We start from the raw sequence: 21172 nt of genomic DNA, 5'->3' as shown, positions 1-21172 counted from the left end.
GATCGGTGCTCGCTTAATCCCTTCCGATTGTGGGCAATTTTCATTTTTGTTTTTTTTCTTTTCCTTCTGCTTCTTTGAAATCTATAGTTTTTTTTTTTTATATATATTTTTCTGTCTACACAGCTGTATGAGGCTTGTTTTTTCTTCAACGAGTTGTAGTTTTGTATGACACCATTCATGTAACCATACAATGTCCTGGAAAAAATAACCAGTGTGCTGAAATAGTGATAACAAAAAATTGCAATTCTGTCATTGTTTTTTTAAGGTTTTGCTTTTGTTGGGTATTCCTTGAGTGCTAAAAATGTCCTGGCCACATGATACTCCAGCTCGGTATGTTTATGGCAAAACCAAACTTGTATAGTTTTAATTTTTCAATTACGGTAAGTGGTATTCAATTTTCAGACAGTGTTTCGGGGGGGGGGGGGGGTTGTCCCTCATCAGTGCAAAGTATAAGATCTGATTTGGTTGTATGAGCATTGCATGGCTTATAGGCCTCCATACACTGGCATGCCAGGCACGTCACTCTCCACAAAGAGAAACATTACCCATTAGATCCCTATGAAAACTCGTACACCGAGCAACACATTTTCATTGACATACAAAAAAATTGATCAGGGTCTCGGAGAGAAGGGCTGTAGACCTGAGCAATCAGAGAAGCTCAGAGGCACAAGTAGGAGCGGCAGAAGTCAATCGACCTGAAATTTTGTATTCAATTCTATAAGAAATAACCAAACTCATATTTAATACTTGATGGTATGCCTTATAAAACATATTAGCAGGACAGTTTTCCAGTAGGCCTTTATTACTGAGCAATTGAACATTAGAAGAAAATCCATGTGTAGTGGTAATAAGTCTGTCTGCTAGGTACAGCATGCATTACAGTACAACTTCCATTCTGCTCCCAAGCAATGTAACGAGAGAGCTAAACACAAAAAATAAGCTGCAGAGGTATCTGCTGTCACCTTTAGATCATGAGCATTATAGGAGGAAGATTAGGACCTTAAAACAAAATATCCAATACTGAAAAAATAATGTGCCCTGGAAATAGTTAAAAATAAATGAATATGACCCACTAGGGTCACCTCCTCCCACAATCCGGCACTTATTCCAGCCTCCCAGAGGACATGATTAATGGTTTTCGGGATAAAGGCCACAAGCTTTCTTACCTTTGCACCTGCTAAAAGCCCAAGGGAAATGGCAACTCTTGCTCGTAAATCAGGCCGGTCTTTGGGCCACACATAGGAAAACATAGCTTTCAAGATTTTCTTGGAATTCACTTCCTTCAGCTAATGGGGAAATAAAAAAGAAAAAAGCATATAAAGATGTGATGCAGGACACACAAGATAATCTATTAGATTTCTCTACAAGGTAAAAAAAACAATCATGGCTCTCACACTGTTCATTAGGTAGAGAAACCCGTCTACCCATAGACAGAACATAATCCAGAAGAACATCGGCCAACTGACCGGTCATCAGCACTTTCATCTCCTGACTCTCACCTAGGGACAATTAGTGGGAGAAAACTATTTCTAACTTGGATAACCTGCGACTTTTGGCATCAACAGTTTCATAGCAGCTTTGGCAAAATGTGCAAAACTGGGGAGGATCGAGGCATCAAATGTGGCAGTGTTAGAAATGTTACTGCAGTCAGGCAAGGCACACGCCACCGATAATATGCGCCATTTCATCAAGTGGTGCGCGCCTCTTATCCTGGCACACCCCTCATTAGGACCGGTGTAACAAATGCCAGTCAATATATTTATATACGTTTAATAAATATGTAACAATCTCTATAAGCACAATATAAAACTTTATGCACTTTATTTTCAGAAATCCCCTCCCCCCCATGTAAACCTCATATGTATGCTATACTACGTATGCAGCTGTTGGACTTCTTTGCTCAAAAGCACCATTCATTGTATACGAGTATGTAAATTAGTTATTTTCCAGGAGAAAGCTCACTATCATACCCTCTATTGGGAGGAGATCCTATACAAGTCAATGTCCAAAAGTTCAATCAGCACGGCCACGTGACTAAGGCTTCCGTAAACAATGGATTAAAGTGGGCCAAACCTACTGATATTAGCAGGTGTACTTGGAAACTTAGTTTCTTGCATACAGGGGTGTGGACTCCTTTCTTTGAGCTGGACAGGTGCGCTATATAGAGCTGCTTCTCACAAAATTAGATCATCAAAAAGTTAAATTTATTTCAGTTCTTCAATACAAAAAGTGAAACTCACATATTATATAGAGTCAGTACAAACAGAGTGATCTATTTCACATGTTTATTTCTGTTAATGTTGATGATTATGGCTTACAGCCAATGAAAACCCAAAAGTCATTATCTCAGTAAATAAGAATATTTTATAACACCAACTTAAAAAATGATTTTAAAATCCGAAATATTGGCCTACTGAAATGTATGTTCAGTAAATGCACTCAATACTTGGTCAGGGCTCCTTTTGGCATCAATTACTGCATCAATGCGGCGTGGCATAGAGGCGATCAGCCTGTGGCACTGCTGAGGTGTTATGGAAGCCCAGGCTGCTTTGATGGCAGCCTTCAGCTCGTCTGCACTGTTGGGTCTGGTGTCTCATCTTCCTCTTGATAATACCCCATAGATTCTCTATAGGATTAAGGTCAGAAGAGTTTGCTGGCCAATCAAGCACAGTGATACTGTTGCTTATAAACTAGGTATTGGTACTTTTGGCAGTGTGGATAGGTGCCAAGTCCTGCTGGAGAATGACATTTCCATCTCCAAAAAGCTTGTCAGCAGAGGGAAGCATCAAGTGCTCTAAAATTTCCTGGTAGACGGCTGCACTGACTTTGGTCTTGATAAAACACAGTGGACCTACACCAGCAGATGACATGGTTCCCCAAACCATCACCGATTGTGGAAACTTCACACTAGACCTCAAGCAGCTTGGATTGTGGCCTCTCCACTCTTCCTGCAGACTCTGGGACCTTGATTTTCAGATGAAATGCAAAATTTACTTTCATCTGAAAATAACACCTTGGACCACTGAGCAACAGTCCAGTTCTTTTTCTCCTTGGCCCAGGTAAGCCACTTCTGGCGTTGTCTACTGGTCATGAGTGGTTTGACTCAAGGAACGTGACACTTGTAGCCCATGTCCTGGATATGTCTGTGTGTGGTGGCTCTTGAAGAAATGACTCCAGCAGCAGTCCACTCCTTGTTAGGCTATGTGCACACTTTGCGGATTCTGCTGTGGATTTTTCCGCAGCGGATTTGATGAAATCCGCAGTGCAAAAAGTACTTGGCCTTTTCTTAATCCTTTCAAGGTTGCGGTTATCCCGGTTACTTGTGCACCTTTTTCTACCACACTTTTTCCTTCCACTCAACTTCCCATTAACATTCTTGGATACAGCACTGTGAACAGCCAGCTTCTTTAGCAATGACCTTTTGTGGCTTACCCTCCTTGTGGAGTGTGTCAAGGATTGCCTTCTGTACATCTGTGAAATCAGCAGTCTTCCCCATGATTGTGGAGCCTACTGAAACAGACTAAAGGACCCTTTTAAATGCTTAGGAATCTTTTGCAGGTGTTTTGTGTTAATTATTCTAACATACTGAGATAATGACTTTTGGGTTTTCATTGGCTGTAAGCCATAATCATCAACATTAACAGAAATATCAACAGAAACAGAAACATCAGAGACAGTTTTGGTCAACAACCCCCAGAGCCCTTCCTCCCGACTTCCCAGCCCTCCACCTCCAAAACCAACTTCTCCACCATTACAGAAGATCAACTCTCCACTCTACTCTCAAGATCGCATCTCACCACCTGTGCACTTGACCCGCTCCCATCCCACTTCATCCCAAACCTCACCACAGTCTTCATCCCAACCCTAACCCATCTCTTCAACCTATCACTAACAACTGGTGTTTTCCCCTCAAGCTTTAAACATGCCTCCATCACACCTATCCTCAAAAAGCCCTCTCTTGACCCATCCTCTGTATCTAGGTATCGCCCTATATCACTTCTGCCCTATGCCTCCAAACTACTGGAACAACACATCTACCTTGAACTGTCCTCCCATCTCTCTTCTTGCTCCCTCTTTGACCGGTTACAATCTGGCTTCCGGTCACACCATTCCACTGAAACTGCCCTAACTAAGGTCACCAATGACCTCTTAACCGCCAAGAGCAAGCGACACTACTCTGTCCTCCTCGACCTGTCGGCTGCCTTTGACACAGTGGACCATTCCCTATTATTACAGACCCTCTCATCCCTTGGCATCACAGACTTCGCCCGATCCTGGATCTCATCATACCTAACAGACTGGACATTCAGCGTCTCCCACTCACACACCACCTCCTCACCTCGCCCCCTATCTGTCGGAGTCCCACAAGGTTCAGTCCTAGGGCCCCTGCTCTTCTCCATTTACACCTTTGGCCTGGGACAGCTCATAGAATCTCATGGCTTTCTGTATCACCTCTATGCTGATGACACACAGATCTACATCTCTGGACCAGATATCACCTCCCTACTAACCAGAATCCCTCAATGTCTGTCCACTATTTCATCCTTCTTCTCCGCTAAATTTCTGAAACTTAACATGGACAAAACAGAATTCATCATCTTTCCCCCATCTCACGCGACCCCCCCAACGAACCTATCCATTACAGTAAATGGCTGCCCACTCTCCCCAGTCCCACAAGCTCACTGCCTCGGGGTAATCCTTGATGCTGATCTCTCCTTCAAACCACATATCCAAGCCCTTTCCACTTCCTGCCAACTTCAAATCAAAAATATTTCACAAATCCGTTCATTCCTCAACCAAGAATCTGCAAAAACCCTAGTCCATGCCCTCATCATCTCTCGCCTTGACTACTGCAACCTCCTGCTCTGTGGCCTCCCCTCTAACACTCTCGCAACCCTCCAATCTATTGTAAACTCTGCTGCCCGACCAATCCACCTGCCCCCCCCCCCCCCTGCTATTCCCCGGCCTCTCCCCTCTGTCAATCCCTTCACTGGCTCCCCATTGCCCAGAGACTCCAGTACAAAACCCTAACCATGACGTACAAAGCCATCCACAACCTGTCTCCTCCATACATCTGTGACCTCGTCTCCCAGTACTTTCCTGCACGCAACCTCCGATCCTCACAAGATCTCCTTCTCTACTCCCCTCTTATCTCCTCTTCCCACAATCGTATACAAGATTTCTCTCGTATCACCCCTACTCTGGAACCCTCTACCACAACACATCAGATTCTCGCCTACCATCGAAACCTTCAAAAAGAACCTGAAGACCTACCTCTTCCGACAAGCCTACAACCAGCAGTAACCACCGATCGACCAAACCGCTGCATGACCAGCTCTGTATTCTACTGTATTCTCACCCATCCCTTGTAGATTGTGAGCCTTCGCGGGCAGGGTCCTCTCTCCTCCTGTACCAGTTATGACTTGTATTGTTTAAGATTATTGTACTTGTTTTTATTATGTATACCCCTCCTCACATGTAAAGCGCCATGGAATAAATGGCGCTATAACAATAAATAATAATAATAATAATAAATAAACACTTGAAATAGATCACTCTGTTTGTAATGACTATTTATAATGAGTTTCACTTTTTATATTGAAGAACTGAAATAAATTAACTTTCTGTTAATATTCTAATTTAGTGAGAAACATTATATATGTATCATTGCTTCTCTGGGATTACCATCTCTGGTCTTGGTGTATTATCCTACTTTGAAATATTCTTACTTTTATATTGTACATGTATTCCATTGTTTGTATGTGCAGGTACTCCCATTAGTTGTGCCACCATGTCACCACTTGTCTCAATAGAGGTGTTCTACTTCCAATCCTTCCCATCTCATCCTTTATTTAACTCCTCCTTGACCTATATTTGGCTTCTTCGATGGCTTTTCTGTGCTGCTGAAGAAGTCGTCCTACACAGCTGTCTGCAGATTGGGGTCTATGAATTTGGAGAAAACCACCACGCTAACGCCAAAATGGTGGGGAGGTCTACTTCTACCATCATCTGGGCAGGAAGGCAATTTTCCTTACCAACATAATTTGACTTTTCCAGGTCAGGGTTATGTATTATTTTTGGAGCCAATGATTTCATAAATCATCAGTGCTCCTACTTTTATGCTTGGGTTGCATGGCATAACAATTATCTCGACCATCTTTCCATTTCTCTTTGGATTGCTTTGTTGGCCATTACAGTGGTCCAGGGCACATGTTTCTAATACACCTTTAATTGATTTTTAATCAGTCTTTGTTACTTCTTTGAATTTTTATAGTAAAACAGATTATTTCTCATGATAAATCTATGACTGCACATCTAAACTATTTGGAATCTTTAGCTTCATTTTTTGTTTTATGACCCAGGTCTGGCTAGTATTATAACAAGGCTCATTGGACATGGACTTCCAGTGTAGCTACTAATAGGAGCCAGGACAGCCAGCGTTCTCCCTGCTGGAGGAGAGCGGATTTGTATTGGTTATGTTTGGTCACAACTATGCTCCATGGCAGACTCTCAGATGACTATGTACAAGCAATACAATGCCCTTCAGATATTTTAGAACCTAACCTACACTACTGACCGTATCACCAGCAATGGTTCCTAAATTATGGATATTTCCCCGTTGTCAACACTGCCAACGTGATGGTGACCGAGCAATACTATCAATCCAGTAATGCCGGCTGTGTACCCTTGTCTTAGATTCCAGGACTGATGATTGGTGATCTAAAGGTGCTAATTTCTTCATAAATAAATCGGCAATATATACTGGAATACTTTCAGCACAGGCTGCAGTGAACTCGCAGCTACGAGCAGGAGAATTGCTCTAGCTTGCTTAATTGCGCGTAAAATGTCACCACTTCATTTAACAGGGCTACTTCTGAAGTTGTGTAATCATGCATTATGAGTCCATTAAGCTATAGAGCACAAGATTATATTTAAAGGCTACACGTGGAGGTTCCCAGAAGGGATCTTCAGAACCTACGACCTATTTAAAGGAGAAACCCGACCAAGGAGTTCAGGAGGTGACAACTTCTGTATACTAGAGGGAAGAAAAAACAAAAACTGTATCAACACTCCAACATATATTTATTGTGCTACCTGGAAAATCAGCACTGAGGATAGATCTACTGTTATTCTTTAAAGGGGGTTTACTGTGCTAAATGTACATTTCTGCAGTGCCTGACTGCAGATTACCAAATCCTCACAGTGAGTGACATACACACTATCAGGATTTCGCCTTGCGATCAGCTTAAGTGGTTGGCACATGTGATTTGCACATTTGCGCTCACGTGCTGGCTAATTTCTAATCTGCTTCTTTCAAAAATATTGAGAAACAAAGGAAAAATTGCTATTTGGCCTGTGTCCCCTTCCCAAAAAACATTTAAGATTCTTGATATCATGATGTAAAATATCCCATTTAATAAAAGGAGATAAATTCTATATACCGTAACTTCATGATTCATATAAAAAAAATAAATAAAACAAATCCATGATTTTTCAAGCTTTTTGCTCAGGTTTGAAACAAATGGATAGATTTTATGGTCATCAACTTGTCAGCCGTCACGTGGCTTTAAAAGATATAGACACCTATCAGATTTTTTTTAAACTTGTATTTTTGGAAAAAAAAAAAAAAATTTTTGCAAGTGGTTTTCATTACACATTTTGCACTGTTTGCCTCTGTGTCGCACTGTTGGCAGCAGAATGGGGTACATGAGAATCCATCGGTGATCTTGTTCTGACAGGAGCGTTTCGGGCTCTTACCCTTGTTCTTCTGAGCTCTTCTCAGCTGATTTATAACCATAAATTTCAGCTAAACTTCCACATTGTCATAAATCAGCAGAGCAGCTCAGATGAAGAAAGATAAGAGTAATAAACCAGCGAATGGGAAAAATGGAAGAAAAAAAAATAATTAAAAGTCAGGTAAATAAAATCAAGAAAAAAAAAAAAAAAAAAGCGCAGTTCCGACAATATTTCTGCAAATGACATTTCCAGGATAAAAAAAAATGAAAAAGTAAAAAAACCAAATAAACAAAAAGCCAAAGAGGCAAAAAGAAAGATAGGAATAGGGCCCAGTGGTGAAATAACTTCACATCCCAACAGAAAAAATGCACAGTCAGGCACTAACCTTGTAAAGTTGTGCTGGTAAATTACTGCTGGTGGGACAACAAACACCCCCCAGCGGGGATTGGATGCATTTCTCTGGGGTCCGAAGCCATGCAGGCCGAATGTCAGTAATCAATAGGATCTAGCCATAGGTGTGCCTCCCAGAGCCGGCACTACCAAGGGATTGACAAATAGGCAAGTGAAAAAGTTCAGCGCTGGTCCATTTGCCAGTGTCGGCAGTAGGCTGCACACCTATGGCTAGATTCTATTGAAAAGAAAAAAGCCATTGGCTACTCTTTAATTCCATTGATGGGCCATATTAGTGGAAAACATGTATGAAGCATAAAAAGAATTGACAAAAAAAAAAAAAAAGAGCATAAACGTTATTTTGGCAGTAATGCATCCAGAGAATCCAATTGTACAGTTGTAGCACTAATATGTGATACTACGATGCCAACAATTTCCTTAGGGTGTGCAGAAGATTTGGTCTTTTGCACAATATATAAAAAGCTGCTGTCCTGGAAGACATAAAAGACAGATATACATACACTTTGTAGAGAGAAAACACCAGCTTAAAAAAAAAAAAAAAAGTGAAAGCAGAAAAATAAGGTATTTTTATGCTCATCTGTACCTGGTGTGAGAAAGAAAAAGCAGAAGAGCATAGTGACAGCTCTCCTGCTACAAATCCATCTTCTCATGGAAGGATAGAGCGCGAAGATATGCAGAAATAGCTTTATTGTATCACTGCACAGTCGGTGCCAGGTCTATGAGAAACATGAGGAGCGAGAAGTGGAAGGGATGCTGAGCCGGTATAAAAGAGCCCTATGCGGAGAGAATGTGTGTAATTATATGTTGCTACGGGCCAGTCAGGCTAAGTCAGGACTGTGATTAGGAGAAGGAAGAGAAAGCGCACACAATATTGTGCAATAGATGTGGCAGTCTGGACTGTGCCGGCCCGCTGCCTGGACTGTGCCGGCCCGCTGCCTGGACTGTGCCGGCCCGCTGCCTGGACTGTGCCGGCCCGCTGCCTGGGCCTCCCTCAGTCTGAGCATTTTGTATCCGTACCTACTACAGAGTGTGAGGAGGAAGATTAGACAACTTGTGACCAACGCACTTTCCCACCAGGTAACACAGTACATACTAACCTTGGGAAGAGACAGGTTTGACGCGCATTTCTGCCTGTGCAGACAGAGGAGCAAATGACTCAGAATTCGACTGACATGTACAACGAGATGCCCATCTCCTTAAAGAGTTGTTCCATTTATATCACCCATGCACTGGGTAGGTGATACATGTATAATTGCTGGGGGTCACAAAGTCCTCTGTCTGAAGGGAGAGCACAGCTCCATACACTTCTATGGGATTGATGGAACAGTTATTAATGGCCAATTCCCCAAATGGTAAGCTATAGCCTACCTGGCTGTTGGGACCCCCAAAGATACTAAGAATGGGGCACTGCAGAACCCATTCTTGTATGGAACATGAATGCATCCTCAACCTCCACTTTATTATGTATAGGGCTGCCAGATATAGCTGAATGCAGCTTTCTCAAGCATTCCAACAGACTAAAAAAAATGGAGAAGAAGGTGCACAACCTCTCTGGTCCATGAACCTCTTCCACTTTCACCCAGATCGCAACTTCTGGGGTAACTGAACTCCTTTTTTCACCAAAACACTAAGGAGGCCCCAATTTTCCAGTTATGGGATGCCTTCAAGGCTTTTGCTTTGGGAATTCTTGCAATGGCTGTAGGGCACCTAAGACTTACATGCACCCAAGGAGGAGGAGCGCACAGCCACAGTGGCATGAAGGCTCCAGTATGTCCAAAATCTTTCAGCGGAAGCTAGATCTGCCACTCAGGCCTATTCCCTACTGCCCCGAGATCAGGTACTGATTAGGTGTTTCCTATATGGTGAACAGATCATCAGATCCGTCAAGTGAGTGGGATTGGTGAGGGTGTTATAACATTTCAAGCCCTAAAGAAGGAATTTAATCTCCCTAATAATCTATTTTGTTTTCCACCGCTCAAACATGTCCTTCTGACCCAGGTCCACAATGCCACATCTAAAGTACTTTAGAAGACTTCTCCATAGATGACATGAAGCCACACTGCATATTTCCATTTTTCATGATGTCTTACTAGACAGGATTTCTAAACCAGCACATGCTCAGAAAAAGAGCAGGTGTGTGGAAGATGTTGGAGCCATATTGGCTGAGCAGTGGTATTTCTTTCTGGATACAACCCAAATTATTCCCTCCCAGTTACTATGAAAGGGCCACATAATTCTATATCCTCCACCGATCTTATACCACTGCTAGGCTTCACAAGTTTCAAAAAGTTATCTACACAAAGAGGTTTCCTTGACAAGTTTGATAAGATATGTCATAGGTGTACCAATACCCCGGGTGCTCATTCTTACTGTCTGGAATACTGGCCGGTCTCAAATATACCATCAATTTTACATTTTTTCCTTTAAATATACACTACCGTTCAAAAGTTTAGGGTCACCCAGACAATTTTGTTTTTTCCATGAAAACTCATACTTTTATTATTCAAATGAGTTGCCAAATGAATTGAAAATCTAGTCCAGACACTGACAAGGTTTCAAAAAAATTTTTTTATTTGAAATAATTTTCTCCTTCAAACTTTGCTTTCGTCAAAGAATGCTCCCTTTGCAGCAATTACAGCACTGCAGACCTTTGGCAGTCTAGCAGTTAATTTGCTGAGGTAATCTGGAGAAATTTCACCCCCGTGCTTCCAGAAGCCCCTACCACAAGTTGGTGTGGCTTGATGGGCACTTTTTGCACCATACGGTCAAGCTGCTCCCACAACAGCTCTTTGGGATTGAGATCTGGTGACTGCGGTGGCCACTCCATTACAGATAGAATACCAGCTGCCTGCTTCTTCCCTAAATAGTTCTGGCATAATTTGGAGGTGTGCTTTGGGTCATTGTCCTGTTGTAAGATTAAATTAGCTCCAATCAAGCGCTGTCCACAGGGTATGGCATGGCAAAATGGAGTGATAGCCTTCCTTATTAAATATCCCTTTTACCTTGTACAAATCTCCCACTTTACCAGCACCAAAGCAACCCCAGACCGTCAAATTACCTCCACCATGCTTGACAGATGGCGTCAGACACTCTTCCAGCATCTTTTCAGTTGTGTGATCCAAACACCTCAAACTTGGATTCGTCTGTCCATAACACTTTTTTCCAATCTTCCTCTGTCCAATGTCTGCTCTTCTGCCCATATTAATCTTTTCCTTTTATTAGCTAGTCTCAGATATGGCTTTTTCTTTGCCACTCTGCCCTGAAGGCCAGCATCCCGGAGTCGCCTCTTCACTGTAGACGTTGACACTGGCGTTTTGCGTGTACTATTTAATGAAGCTGCCAGTTGAGGACCTGTGAGGTGTCGATTTCTCAAACTACAGACTCTAATGTACTTGTCTTGTTGCTCAGTTGTACAGCGGGGCCTCCCACTTCTCTTTCGACTCTGGTTAGAGCCTGTTTGTGCTCTTCTCTGAAGGGAGTAGTACACACCGTTGTAGGAAATCTTCAGTTTCTTGGCAATTTCTCGCATGGAATAGCCTTCATTTCTAAGAACAAGAATAGACTGTCCAGTTTCACATGAAAATGCTTTTTTTCTGGCTATTTTGAGAGTTTAATGGAACCAACAAATGTAATGCTCCAAATTCTCAACTAGCTCAAAGGAAGGTCAGGTTTATAGGTTCTATAATCAGCCAAACTGTTTTCAGCTGTGCTAACATACTTGCACAAGGGTTTTCAGGGGTATTCTAACCATCCATTAACCTCCTTACACAGTTAGCAAACACAAAGTACCATAAGAACACTGGAGTGATGGTTGTTGGAAATGGCCCTCTATACACCTATGAAGATATTGCATTACAAACCAGATGTTTGCAGCTAAAATAGTCATTTACCACATTAACAATGTATAGAGTGTATTTCTGAATCATTTAATGTTAGCTTCATTGGAAAAAACTGTGCTTTTCTTTCAAAAATAAGGAAATTTCTAAGTGACCCTAAACTGTTGAACGGTAGTGTATACATTGTACTATTTTGGACAAAGTTGGAGCACTTAAGACCCCTATAGACACCCAAGTGTGAACTAGACTCACTATGCACAGCTGAAAGGTTTATTAGTTCTCTTTTTCTTTTTTTTTTAGATTTGTCTACATTGCTAAAGGTACCTTCACACGAAACGACATCGCTAGCGATCCGTGACGTTGCAGCGTCCTGGCTAGCGATATCGTTTCGTTTGACACGCAGCAGCGATCAGGATCCTGCTGTGATGTCGCTGGTCGCTGAATAAAGTCCAGAACTTTATTTGGTCGTCCGATCGCTGTGTATCGTTGTGTTTGAAAGCAAAAGCAACGATACCCAGCGATGTTTTACACTGGTAACCAGGGTAAACATCGGGTTACCAAGCGCAGGGCCGCGCTTAGTAACCCGATGTTTACCCTGGTTACCAGCGTAAAAGTAAAAAAAACAAACAGCACATACTTACATGCGTCCCCCAGCGTCCGCTTCCTGACACTTACTGAGCGCCGGCACCTAAAGTGAAAGTGAAAGCACAGCGGTGACGTCACCGCTCTGCTGTTAGGGCCGGAGCTCAGTCAGTGTCAGGAAGCAGACGCTGGGGGACGCATGTAAGTATGTGCTGTTTGTTTTTTTTACTTTTACGCTGGTAACCAGGGTAAACATCGGGTTACTAAGCGCAGCCCTGCGCTTAGCAACCCGATGTTTACCCTGGTTACCCGGGGACCTCGGCATCGTTGGTCGCTGGAGAGCGGTCTGTGTGACAGCTCTCCAGCGACCAAACAGCGACGCTGCAGCGATCGGCATCGTTGTCGCTATCGCTGCAGCGTCACTTCGTGTGAAGGTACCTTAAGGCTACATCAGCCACGCACCTACTAATAAAGACTTGTTTCAACACTGTGTGCTCATAACTATGATGGGGGTTTCGGTGACTCACTCTTTAGTTGGAGAGGTCTTTTGAACTCCATGTTTCAATTATTTTGCCCTCCTCAGGAAAAGTATGTTTAATGTATACATGATAGATAACTCCTATTTTTCTTTAATTCTTACAAAGCAAACATAATAAAATCCCAGGACAGTATACAGTAGCGACCTCTTTCTTACAGGCAATCTATCACCAGGTTTTTGCTACCCAATCTGAGAGCAGCATAATGTAGGAAAAGAGATCAAGATTTCAGTGATGCGCCACTTACTAGGCTGCTTGCTGTTCATTTGATACAATCACTGTTTTATCTGCTGCTGATCTAGCAGTTCTCTGAATGCTGAGCTCTGTATAACCCCGCCCACATCACTGATTGGCAGCTTTCTGTGTACACTGTGCATGGGCAGAAAGCTGTCTATCAATGGTATGGGCGGGGTTACACACTGCTCATGAATATGGAGGACTATATGGCAGAAGGTTTGCTAGTCCTCTAGTGCTCCTCTCCTGGCTGATAAAACAGTGATTTTATCAAAACTACACTAAGCAGCCCACTAAGTGATACATCACTGGAGTCAGGGTCTCTGTCTCTACATTATACTGCTCTCTGATTATGTAACAAAATCTTACACTTTCACATAAAAATGATTATAATGAAGCACTCTGTAGTACAATCATTTTCTAAAACACTCTATTAGTGACTTTAGCCGAGAACACGCAGTATGGAGCCTGAAGTCTATGCTACTAGCTACACTAAATGTGGCAACAAACTTCTGCCACTAGGCTACCATCTTCAGGGTGGGAGCGAATTCCATATGCTAAGAGCGGCAAGAATGCTGCCTTGTTGAGTGTAGTCGGCAGCACAGACTTTGAGCGGTTTGTATTCCGGGTTATCAGAAAAAAAAACCGCCAATAGAGTGATTTGTATAAATGATTATTATACTGCACTGTCCTGCACTCTAATCATTTTCATGTGAAAGTGTAGGTCCGCTTTAAGGCTATTTGGTATATTAACAATTTCTTACCCCTTGCTTTGGGTCTGTATGAAGACTCCCACCCGCGTGTCCATGCCAGCACGTTCTTACGTGAGTGGAAGGTAAACCGGAGAGCACCTGTATCATAGACATAAGAATGCCGTTAATTCTTACACGTCACTACATATTAAAGGCTCAATATCATTACAGTGTATAGAAAGATCGGCTTCCAACAGCTTTATGGCTGATGTACTGTATGTACATAGCGATGTAGGCCACCAGGATATATAACATTCTGCTCATACATCTAGATTAGGACTCCATCTTCTCACAGCTTTCACAGACAGTTATTATATATTATTTCTAGTGTATATCAGTGACACCAGAGATTCTATTAAGCCACCATTTGGAGAATACAGGCAGCCCCAGCACCTGTTCTTGGCTGCAAAAAACCTACAGATCAGCAACCGGGAATATCTCTTACTTGTAAATGAGTCGTTACAATAAATGCATGATATAACATTACATTTCCTAATACCAAAAAGGTTTCTAACCAATGATGGAACCATGACACGATTGAAACCTTACTTTAAAGGGAACCAGTCATGTCTCCAGACGTTATCAACCTGCAGCCAGTTGGCTCTGTGCGGATACGCTGCAGAGCCGGCTGTCAGTCATAGCGCGGGGGGGTGTTTACAGCCGCCACTCACTATACACTGAGCCACGCCTCTAGGACTGAAAGCCGGAGAAATACAATCAATTTCCTCCTGGTAACTTTCAGTGCGGCGGCCTCACCGCTTTAGAAGGCTTTTTACCTGCAGATTAACCCCATATGTGCAGGCTAATAGCATTCTGGGGACATGACATGTTCCCTTTAAAGAGAATCTGTCACCAGATTTTTGTTGTCCCATCTGATAGCAGCATAAAGTAGGGACAGAGACCCTGGTTCCAGAGGTGTGTCACTTACTGGGTTTCTTGCTGTAGTTTTGATAAAACACTTCTTTATCTGCTACTCTGCTAGAGCCCTCAGTGATGAGCTCCTGCTATGTAGTCCTCCATATCCATGAGCTCTGGCTAGGCCCACCACCACCACTGATTGGCAGCTTTCTGCCTATGCACAGTGTACACAGAAAGCGGTCAATCGATAGTGCGGATATGGCTAGACTGATCTCATCAAAGAGAAGACTAGCAGATAAAATAGTGAAATAAAGCCACAGGAAGGAACTCATTGACCCAGTGTCTCTGTCTCTATTTTATGCTGCTCTTAAATTGAGAAGCAAAAACTTAATGTAGTTCCTTAAAGGGAATGTCACCATCATCAATAGTTATCATACCCTTTCTGAATGGGAGCAGTGTGATCTGCCTGCATCCTCTATACATGGACACGCAATGTTTCTAAATTTATACTTTATTTTAGGTCTGTATCAATCAGATCATAATATCAAGTAATTATCATACTTTTTTTTGCTTTTTCCTAGTGACTGAAAAATTATTCATCCATTTCTAAAAAGCATTATGCAAAATGATGCAGGATAATGAGAGAATACTCTCAGGGTGTTACCAGCTCATCTCCCCGCTGCCAACACAGAAAGAAACTATTATACCTTTGCTGGATCTAACAAGTGGCATGAATGGCCTTTCCCCCATATACACCACGAGGTCCGTCTTGGGATCGGGTGTAGGACCTGAGGAAAGAATGAAGGGCAGGTTAAGGCAAAAGAGAATAAGGACTCTTCAAAGAATAGGGCTTCTGCCTGGGCTTTTATGTTTTCTGATGCCCAGGAGGAAAACACAACCTAGGAAGCTGAAACTGCGCCAGGAGAACATAGGCAGCAGGTGTAAAGCAAATGAAAAACAAACATTAAAAATGCAGAATGACAAAGGGACCTTTCTAGCGCTGCAGCGACTGCGTCCCTAGACAGCAGCAGCCTTTGCTTCTTTGTTTCTCGAAATCCCACTCCATTTCTCAGAGTCTCTCTCCCTTATGTTACTCTTCTCATACCAGACAAAAGATTGTGGGCAACAGATAATACACTTCTGGCCAAAACATTTAAAGGGATCCTGCCAGCTCGGAGATTCTGTCCAACCTGTGGGTAGTGTGTGATAGAGCAGGAGAAGCTGATATTGGGTGATGGGAGAAGATTCCTGCTCCTTCTGGGCCTTGCAGCCGCTCCAAGTGATTGACAGCTGCACAAGGAAGACTGTGTCACTGGTTAGGACCACCCCATGGACTTCTGTGGCGGGGCGCAGAGCAGGGAATTCAACGCATGCAACGCACATTAGGCTACAGTCACACATAAATGTGAATTTTTACACTGGAGAGAAACCAACTGTTTGTATCCATGCAACATCCAGAGAAGACGATCTGATCTTTTCCTTATTCGTTGACTCTTAAAGGATCAGTGAAAGATGGATGGAGCATTCAACTAAGTGCAAGCGCTGGCAGGTTAATAGTGTCTTTTTTTCTTGTGACAGGTTCCCTTTAATACGGTAGTTTGATCCACCAAATGGATGAGAATTGGACTCAATCCGAGTCTCACAGAACCGTTTTCAAAAGGTACAATGTGTACATGGATCAATGAAAATGTATGGGTCTGTGTGGGGTCCATTTGAAAAAGCAAAACAAAAAAATAGCACACAGACACGTACAATGGGCGTGCGAGTGTCACCTTATACAGAATCTTTTACCACAAGCCTATATATCAATCCTTCAAGCTCCACTTGCTCTTTAAAGGGAACCTATTGCCATGAAAATGCCGTCCAATCTGCAGGCACCATGTTATAAAGCAGGGGGAACCATGGAGATTGATATATCGTTTTCTGGAAAAGAGAGTCAGGATAACTTGTGATTTATTCCCTTATACCTGGGCGGCCCTATCAGTGACTGACAGCTACATCTGTATAAGTGTGCACATAGTGATAGCTGTCAGTCAGTGATAGGATTTTGGGTGCAGTGGGCGATCCTATCAGTGACTGACGGCTACATCTGTCTGTATAAGGCCCCTTTCACACATCAGTTTTTTGCCGTCAGTCAATCCGTTGGCTCAACGGATCGGTAGCAGATAGTGAAAAACTGATGCGACGGACCTGTTTTTTGGACGGATCTGAGCATGCCCAGTTAAAAAAAAAACAGTATCCGTCATTTCACGGATCCGGCGTCATAGGCTTCCATTCTAGCAAACAACGGATCCATCACTGTCCGTTTTTTTTCGACGTACACAAAAAACTTTACTTTGCCTGTCGTCTCCGGCAGCCGGACAATTTTCGACGATCCGGCGAACGACTGATGAAACGTGAAGCCATCCGTCGCTAATACAAGTCTATGAGAAAAAAAACAGATGGCGGCAGTCGCCGGATCCGTTTTTTTTTTTCAAAATTCGACGGATTGCGACTGAAGGCAAAAATACTGATGTGTGAAAGGGGCCTAAGTGTGCACATAGCGATAGCTGTCAGTCGCTGATAGGATTTTGGGTCCAGTGTTAACTCCTCTCCAGAAACATAACTACTGAGCACACTGGGCCAGGGTCTGCTGTCCAAGCTCCTTAGAAACAAGCTGTACATTATGTAAGATAAAAGCTCTCACAGTGGGAGAACAACGGCATATACAAACAGCAAGTCAAATCGCAAACTTTCTTACTTTCAGGCTGCCTAGTTAAAGCAATTTTAGACTATAAGAATACTGCTTTCCATATTTTTCCTCGATAATTTTGCTTATCCTGAGCTTTTAATGAAATTTATTAAAACGTGATTTTTAACAACCATCGCATTTTTAAAGTTCATCTCACGCCAATAGCTGCCTGGAGTAAGATTTCTCCTAACAAAGGTATCCAAGGCATCAGGGTCTTCTTCAATAAGCTCTTTATTGGTTACATAATACACAACTTAAAAACATATTTTGGCCACAAATGGCCTTTATCCAGCCCCAGAGAAGAGAAAACACATACACTTATATGCCTAAATTCCCCCTAAACAATTGCATTTTTTTCCCTGTAATTTTAATGCAGTTGGAATATTTACCCCATCTTCCAGTTCGCTATGTGGCAACATGAATGGTGTAATTCAAAAGTACAACTCTTCCCATCAAAAACAAGCCCTCAAACGTCTATGTGGACGGAACAAAAAAAAAAAAAGGCTCTTGTTACAAGGGGGAGATTAAAACGCAAAACCGGATATTAGCTTTGTCACGAATGTTTACGGTTAAGACCTGTGATAGTTCGACGCCTTGTTGGAAATTTTGCATTGGGGCCCACAAGCTTTAAAATTACTCCTCTCTATAGGTAACCTGTACTGAAACAATAGGAACTGTGTTCTATTTGTATGACACCAACCTCCTCTCGAGTCCCAGCCTTAGTTTGGGAGCAGCTACAGTATCAGTGTGAGACAGGGGGATGATCGGAGGATGCCGCAGCGGGTGTACACCCTGATAACGCTCCGCTCTGCAGTTTCCTCCCGAGCTTACTGCACACATGGTTGGTAACATGATAACATTGTAGGTACAAACAAGAAAGCATTATAACTTTGCTAATGCTGTGTTTTATTCTCCACGGTGTGGCTTCCATCTCGGTGGCATTCTGTCTTTGTACCCTACGGTGCTACTGCCCTAATAGGTGGGGTTACCGTAACTAGAAGGTTTTACAGGGGCTCAATCTTTAAAGGGACAGTCTCATCTTATTAAATGAGTAAAAACAAGCAACTTTTAAATGTACCTCTTAGGCACTGTTCACATAAATCCAGTATTAATAACACTGGATATGATACAAAGAGAAAACTGTAGCCACGCTATGGTATCTGTTTTGCACCCATTTTTGTTCCATTTGTAACGGATCTGTTGTTACTAGAGGGGTCTCTGAACACCTGCACTGGTTTTTGAGCAGAGTCCGGAGGGTATGTATACGTTACACTGTACATACTCCCAGCCTCGCTCTCCATACACTTGTATAGAACGAGGCTGCGCCCCGGCTAGTGATACAGCCATCAAGTGGGCATGGCCAACTAGAGGGTGGGCCGCAACTCAATACTACAAGTGTATGGAAGCGAGGCCACGCCCACAGGACAAGGGCGCATATATATCGCAAACATACTCAAAAAACGGCGAATCCCCACAGCACAGTGTGCGCCGGGAGGATCCCTAAGGCTGTGTGCACACGTTGCAGATTTTGGTGCGGATCTGCAGCAGTTTTCTATGCGTTGTACAGTACCATGTAAACCTATGGAAAACAAAATCCGCAGTGCACATGCTGTGGAAAAAAAACGCACGGAAACGCTGCGTTGTATATTCCGCAGCATGTCAATTCTTTGTGCGGATTCCACAGCAGTTTACACCTGCTCCTCAATAGGAATCCGCAGGTGGAAAACCGCAGGTGGAATCCGCACAAAAACCGCGGTAAATCCGCGGATTTTGCAAAAAGGTGCAGAAAAATCCACACACCAATCCGTAACGTGTGCACATAGCCTAAGTCTGCAGCCATAGAGAGTGACTGCAGACTTATCGTTAGGACAGGAAAACTCCTGTAAATAAGATGGATCTGTTTGCTATCAGTTTTATAGGTTGGACAAAAAAAAAAAAAAAAAGTGTTGTGCGCACATATTTTTGTTCCAGCTTAAAAGCCAAACCAAACAAACAAACAAAAAAAATAGATAGCAGCTAAAAATGAGGCAAATGGATGACAAATTTATGGATCCAAGAATAACTAGTGGTCATGGGAACAATGCCATATTAAAAGTCCTGTTTGTTCTCCAGAATGGAGGGATCTTTATTTATGTGGTATACTTCTCATTACCAAAATTACAGAGCACCTCAGAAGTGGCTAATTTTTCAGTCAAGGAACAAGCTCTTCCTTGCGAGCTGTTCACTATATGGCTTACAAGCACTACTCTGAAGATGGCCGAATCACTGGATGAGAAGAGGAGTCTCCGTGCCCCTACATTGCAGCATAAGACAGCACACAATTGGGGCCAGGGGCTCAGCCATACCGGTCAGCTGAGATCAATCTTCAGCAGTGTATCACCCCCAAAAAGGCAGGAAGCCCGTAGAGAGGTGCACTCCTGAAGACAACCCCTGCTCAACACTCCCCAGGTTAGTGCAGTATGGAGGACTTATCAAGTTAAACCAAAAGCATACCTGACAGATCCACATTATAGAAGTCAGGGCGATTTACTGGAAAACGTATCATACGAGATTTGTCATGGCTACAATCAAACCCGTATCTGCAGCGCAGGGTAACCAGGCCGCATGTCACACAGAATGTGCCTGTCACCAGTCCGGTCTGACAGCGGGTGTGCCGCAGACGTGACAATCTCAGAACCTGTCCGACCCTGGTAAAAAGCTGATTCACTATAGGAGTCACATTTCAGAGGAATCTGCTTTATAAGCGCCATTTCCAGCACTGTCCAAGTAGTGACAACGATAAAGCACGTTGCAAAAATCAGAATCTGTTGGTTCTTTTGTGTCTCGCTTGTCACAGTTGTGGTGCCCTGCGAGTCACAATGGGATTATTAAAGGGAACCTGTCACCCCCCCCCCCGGGGGGGGTGCCACCTTGTGCAGCACTAATGCTGCATTCTGTCAAGGTGGCTCTTTTAGTTGAGGTTCCTTCCAACGCTGAAATATTCGTTTTATAATTTGCCAGCCATACCTGTAGTCTGTCTGGGGGGCATGTCTTTTCCCCCCCAGACACAAACGCCTCCCAGCCGTCACTCAGGGCCTCCGTGCGCCGCCTCCTCTGCAGTCATTAAAGGGAACCTGTCACCCCCAAAATCGATGGTGAGGTAAGCTCACCGTCATCAGGGGCTTATCTACAGCATTCTGTAATGCTGTAGATAAGCCCCCGATGTTACCTGAAAGAGGAGTAAAAGAGGTTATAATATACTCACCTGGGCGGTCCCGCTGTGGTCCGTGGTCAAATGGGTCAAAGTACTGCAGTGCGCAGGGCCTCTCAGACCTTACCGGCGTCTGCGCACTGCAGTACTTTGCTCTGCCCTCAACAGGGCAGACAAAGTACGCCTGCGCCGAAGCAGCGGCGCAGAGACCAGAAGAGGACGTCATGGAATGAAGATAGGAGGCCCCAGACATGAGACGCCCATCGTACCGGGACCGCCCCTGGGTGAGTATAATATAACCTGTT

The 21172-nt window shown here is 43.3% G+C and overlaps 1 protein-coding gene across 1 annotated transcript in view; it reads right to left on the bottom strand.

Moving 5' to 3' along the window:
* ABCB7 (ATP binding cassette subfamily B member 7) overlaps positions 1–21172 on the bottom strand; it is a 105151-nt gene that overhangs the window by 77929 nt on the left and 6050 nt on the right. Inside the window, exons 2-4 of the mRNA XM_077285035.1 lie at positions 15654–15734; positions 14101–14187; positions 1167–1286 (exon numbers count right to left, since the gene is read on the bottom strand). Of these exons, the coding sequence (XP_077141150.1) occupies positions 1167–1286; positions 14101–14187; positions 15654–15734 (288 nt within the window). The remainder of the gene's footprint in view (positions 1–1166; positions 1287–14100; positions 14188–15653; positions 15735–21172) is intronic.

This window comes from Ranitomeya variabilis, chromosome 2 (genome assembly GCF_051348905.1).
Source record: "Ranitomeya variabilis isolate aRanVar5 chromosome 2, aRanVar5.hap1, whole genome shotgun sequence".
Lineage (NCBI taxonomy): Eukaryota > Metazoa > Chordata > Amphibia > Anura > Dendrobatidae > Ranitomeya > Ranitomeya variabilis.
Note: the sequence above shows the minus strand (reverse complement) of the source record. Positions and strands in the feature narration are given on the sequence as shown.